We start from the raw sequence: 4,714 nt of genomic DNA, 5'->3' as shown, positions 1-4,714 counted from the left end.
TGACCCTTCCATGGCCCACCAGGACCTTGGGCTGACCCTTCCATGGCCCACCAGGACCTTGGTTGACCCTTCCCAAGACCAAACACCTCCCCCCGCCCTGGTCACCCACCCTGGTGGCCCCCGTTACCCTCCAGCTCCGAGAACTTGAGCGCGGCAGCGTTGAGGGCCTGGACGCGCTCTGTCTGGGCCGAGATGTCGGCCTCCAGCAGCCCGTGCTTCTGCAGGAGGTCCTCAACCTCCAGCAGATGCTTCCCCAAATCCTTGGAGACCAGAAGAACCTGGAGAAGAACGAAACCGCGTCATCCAGCATCGCCGGAATTCCGCCGCGCTGCCGGATCTCTTCCGTCTCTACCTGCATCTCCTCCATCCAGTCGATCATGTAGACCATCTCCTGGAAGATCTTCTGGAGCGCCAGGTTCTGCTCGAGGCGGGCGCGGCGGGCGCGGACCAGCTCGGTCAGCAGCGCCCACTGGCGCAGGATGTTGTCCTTCTGCGCGCCGATGCGCCGCGTGTCGTAGTAGCCCTCGGACTCCATCTCCAGGGCCAGCTCCACCACCACCTGGATGCGCTCCTGGTACGAGGAGATGTCGGCCTCGATGGCCTCGTGCTTCTTCATGGCCGCCTCCACCGCCGGCAGGTCGTAGCCAAAGTTGTCCTGAAGGGGAGGGAGATGGTGGGGTGGGGTCCTCACTGGTCAAGGTGGAAGAGGTTCCACCAGCCCTCCATGGTCAAGGAGGCTCCACCAGCCCTCCATGGTCAAGGAGGAGGCCAACGAGGTCCAAGCTCCTCTCCATGGTCAAGAGAAGCTCAGTGAGACCCAACCACCCCTCCCCTGGTCAAGGAGGTCCCACCACCCCTATCTCAAGGAAGACCACAATGAGTTCCCACCATCCCCAATGAGGTCCCACCACCCAACCCTGTGCTGTGACTGTCCCACGCCGAGCTGAAGGTCCCCCGTGACCCCGCCCACCCCACCCCACCTGCGAGACCAGGCGCTGGTTCTCGTTGAGCCACGTCTCCCTCATGATGGCCTTGTGGTCAAAGCGCTGGGCCAGCAGCTCCAGCTTCTCCTGCCGGATCAGCTCGTTCCTCAAGGCCACCTCCCGCTCGTGCTCCGCCTTCTCCAGGCAGGTCCAGGCCTGGTGGGTGGGGACACGGGCTGGTCATGGGGGTCCCCAACCCCACCGAGGTGTCCTCCCAGGGTGGCGGGACTCCATCCCCACGTCCTCACCTTGTTGATGTCGGAGATGCTCTTGCCCTCGCTGGGCACGTAGAGCTTGCGGTTGGTGGCCCGGAGTTTGCTCTGGATGGTGAAGAGCAGCACCTCGAGGTTCCCCTTCTCCTGGAACCTGGGGGGTGGCACCGGTGGGGAGGTCCCTGTCACCACCACCGTGAGCTGGGACGTCACCACCGCGTCCCAGGTCCCACTGCCACCAGTTTGGGCTGAACCGGGACCTCCTCAACACCACCACCATGAGGTGGGACCTCCCCATCCCCATCCCCGGCAGCAGCAGCAGCAGCAGGGTGAGGTCCCAGCCCACCGGCAGCCCACCCAGGAGGTCCTCACTTGACGGGTTTCTCCAGGGTGCAGAAGGCGGTGAAGGCCTGGAGCTGCTGCTGGACACCGGTCAGGGAGTTGGCGAACTTCTGGTTGGTGATGATGGTGATGGTGTGGTGGATCCAGGCCAGCAGCTCGGCCGCCAGGGCCTCGTAGCGCGCCGTGATGGCCGCGATCTCCATCACCTGGTCCAGCACCTGGTGGGGTTTGGGGTGGGCTTGGAGATCCTGCAGGAACCCCCCGAGAGCCACGTGGGGCTGGAGGGGTCACCAGGGTCCGGCCAGGCCACGGGGATGGGTGGTCGTGGTGTGGTTGGTGGGTGGGGAGTGGTGGGAGGTCCTTGGAAGGGGATGGACAAGGGATGGACCAAGAGATGGACATAGGGATGGACAAGGGATGGACCGAGGGATGGACCAAGGGATGGACCAAGGGATGGACCAAGGGATGGACCAAGGGATGGACCAAGGGATGGACCAAGAGATGGACATAGGGATGGACCAAGAGATGGACCAAGAGATGGACCAAGGGATGGACCAAGGGATGGACCAAGGGATGGGACATCCATGGTCAGTGGGGTGGACCAAGGGTGGACACATCCATGGTCAGTGGGGTGGACCAAGGGTGGACACGTCCATGGTCAGTGGGGTGGACCAAGGGTGGACACCTCACGGAGCTGGGGATGGAGACCCCAGGACTCGGCCCAGCCCCACCTTCCCGATGCGCTTCCCCTCCACCGCCAGCGCCTTCATCTTGGAGAAGTAGTGGTAGAAGGACACCACGTAGGTGATGATGGACTTCTCGTCGGGGTCCTCCATGTTGACGTCTGGTGGGGGGAGGGGCAGAAGGTCAGGACCTCCCTCAAAGCCCCACCCCAGGACCACCAGGGATGGTCCCACCACCAAGCCAGGGCTGATCCCTCAACCTCGACCCGAGCGCCCAAAAAAGGGAAAAAGGGCGTGGAGGTGGAAAAAACGGGCGGGGGAGACGCCCCCCAACCTTCCATGGCTGGAGAGATGGACAGATGGACACGTGGAGAGATGGACACGTGGAGAGATGGACACATGGACACACGGAGAGATGGACACGTGGAGAGATGGACAGATGGACACACGGACACATGGACACATGGAGGGATGGACAGATGGACATACGGACACATGGACACATGGAGGGATGGACACGTGGACACATGGACACATGGAGGGATGGACAGATGGACACATGGACAGATGGACACATGGAGGGATGGACACATGGACAGATGGACACACGGACACATGGACACATGGACAGATGGACACATAGAGAGATGGACAGATGGACACACGGACACGTGGAGAGATGGACACATGGACACATGGACAGATGGACAGAGCCCGTCCGTACCCTCGGGGTCCAGCAGCTTGCTGAGCCCCAGGTGCTGCTCGGCCGTGTTGAAGGCCTGCTGGAGGTTGTAGGTGGCGTTGGACTTGGTCAGCTTGTGGAAGTCGATGAGATCCGGCCTGGGGTGGTGGGGTGGACACGGTCACCTCCACCCCTCCCCCAAAGCCTCCCAGGTGACCTCAACGCCCAGGAGGTCCCTCCCCACCGCGTCCACCCCCCGGCGCTGACCGGTGCCTGTGGATGAGGGCGTTGAAGGCCAGGCCGTCCCTCCAGCTGGTGGTGAAGTTCTGGATGTTGACCTCAGGGTAGCTGTGGAGGTCACCAGGGGTCACCTCGGGGGTCACCTCGGGGGTCACCAGGGGTCACCTCTGGGGACACCTCAGGGGTCACCTCGGGGGTCACCTCAGGTCCTCACCCCGCCGTCTTCATCTGGCACCAGAGCAGCAGCGCGTCCTTGGCCGAACGCGTCTCCCGGTTGTCCTCGGTCTTGATCTTGATCACCTGGATCTGGGGGAGGAACGGTCAGGGAGCAGCCGGGGGTGGCGTGAGGAGGACGAGGGAGGACACGGACGGGGCCCTGGTGGCACCTGGAAGCGGAGGATGATGGTCCAGATGAGGCCGAGGGTCAGGCGGTGGTTGCCGTCCACGATGTCGTGGGAGCCGACGTTCTCCAGGTGGACGCGCTGCTCCTTGAGGAACTGCAGGGCCTTGTCCACGTTCTCCAGGGAGTGGATCCGCATCCGGCCCCGCGTCGGCTTGGGCTGGGGGGACACGGCGACCTCCGGCTCGGAGAGGGTCACCCCACCCCACCCCACCCCACCAGAAGTGGTCCCAAACTGGTGGGACTGGTGGAACAACTCCCACGGTGGGAGCTGGGGGTGGTGGGGAGATCCAGAATGGGGCTGCTGCTCGTGGTGGTGGTGAGGGTGAAGGTGGAGGTGGTGGTGATGATGAAGATGGTGATGGTGATGGTGATGAAGATGGTGGTGGTGATGAAGATGGTGATGATGATGATGATGGTCACGAAGACAATGATGCTGCTCATGGTGATGGTGATGAAGATGGTGGTGGTTATGAAGATGGTGGTGATGATGAGGATGGTCACGAAGACAATGATGCTGCTCATGGTGATGGTGATGAAGATGGTGGTGGTTATGAAGATGGTGGTGATGATGAGGATGGTGGTGGTTATGAAGATGGTGATGATGGTCACGAAGACGATGATGCTGCTCATGGTGATGCTGACAATCATGGTGATGATGATGGTGATGGTAGATCGTGATGACAGTGATGGTGATGATGAAGGTGATGATGATGGTGATGGTAGATCGTGATGACGGTGATGGTGATGATGAAGGTGGCGATGATGAAGATGGCAGCGATGATGATGAAGATGGTCACGAAGATGACAATGCTGCTCATGGAGATGGCGACAGTCATTATGACGACGATGATGATGGTGACGATGATGATGATGAAGGTGATGATGATGATGAAGGTGATGATGACAACGATGATGATGATGATGACGATGATGATGCCGATGAAGAAGATGATGATGATGATGATGAAGAAGCTGCCGCGCGGATCCCCTCACCAGGGTCTCCCCCGAGAGCACCTCCAGCAGCCGCGTGAGCACGAAGCCGTCGCGCAGGTCCGAGTACAGGTCCCCGACGCGGCAGGCGGCGCGCGCCAGGTGGGCGTTCACCCACTTGGTGAAGGTCTTCTTCTGCACCGCGTCCCGCTCGTCTGCGGGACATCCAGGTCACCCCA

The 4,714-nt window shown here is 61.4% G+C and overlaps 1 protein-coding gene across 1 annotated transcript in view; it reads right to left on the bottom strand.

Annotated features, from left to right (window-relative positions):
* LOC107198992 (spectrin beta chain, non-erythrocytic 4) overlaps window positions 1-4,694 on the bottom strand; it is a gene marked incomplete at its 5' end in the record, with an annotated part of 19,095 nt that extends 14,401 nt beyond the window's left edge. The window contains 11 exons of the mRNA XM_033511621.1: window positions 128-278; window positions 353-655; window positions 981-1,139; window positions 1,232-1,349; window positions 1,568-1,755; window positions 2,269-2,381; window positions 2,945-3,060; window positions 3,170-3,250; window positions 3,357-3,448; window positions 3,529-3,702; window positions 4,539-4,694. Of these exons, the coding sequence (XP_033367512.1) occupies window positions 128-278; window positions 353-655; window positions 981-1,139; window positions 1,232-1,349; window positions 1,568-1,755; window positions 2,269-2,381; window positions 2,945-3,060; window positions 3,170-3,250; window positions 3,357-3,448; window positions 3,529-3,702; window positions 4,539-4,694 (1,651 nt within the window). The remainder of the gene's footprint in view (window positions 1-127; window positions 279-352; window positions 656-980; window positions 1,140-1,231; window positions 1,350-1,567; window positions 1,756-2,268; window positions 2,382-2,944; window positions 3,061-3,169; window positions 3,251-3,356; window positions 3,449-3,528; window positions 3,703-4,538) is intronic.
* Window positions 4,695-4,714: the final 20 nt, after the last annotated feature.

Source organism: Parus major, unplaced genomic scaffold (genome assembly GCF_001522545.3).
Source record: "Parus major isolate Abel unplaced genomic scaffold, Parus_major1.1 Scaffold401, whole genome shotgun sequence".
Lineage (NCBI taxonomy): Eukaryota > Metazoa > Chordata > Aves > Passeriformes > Paridae > Parus > Parus major.
Note: the sequence above shows the minus strand (reverse complement) of the source record. Positions and strands in the feature narration are given on the sequence as shown.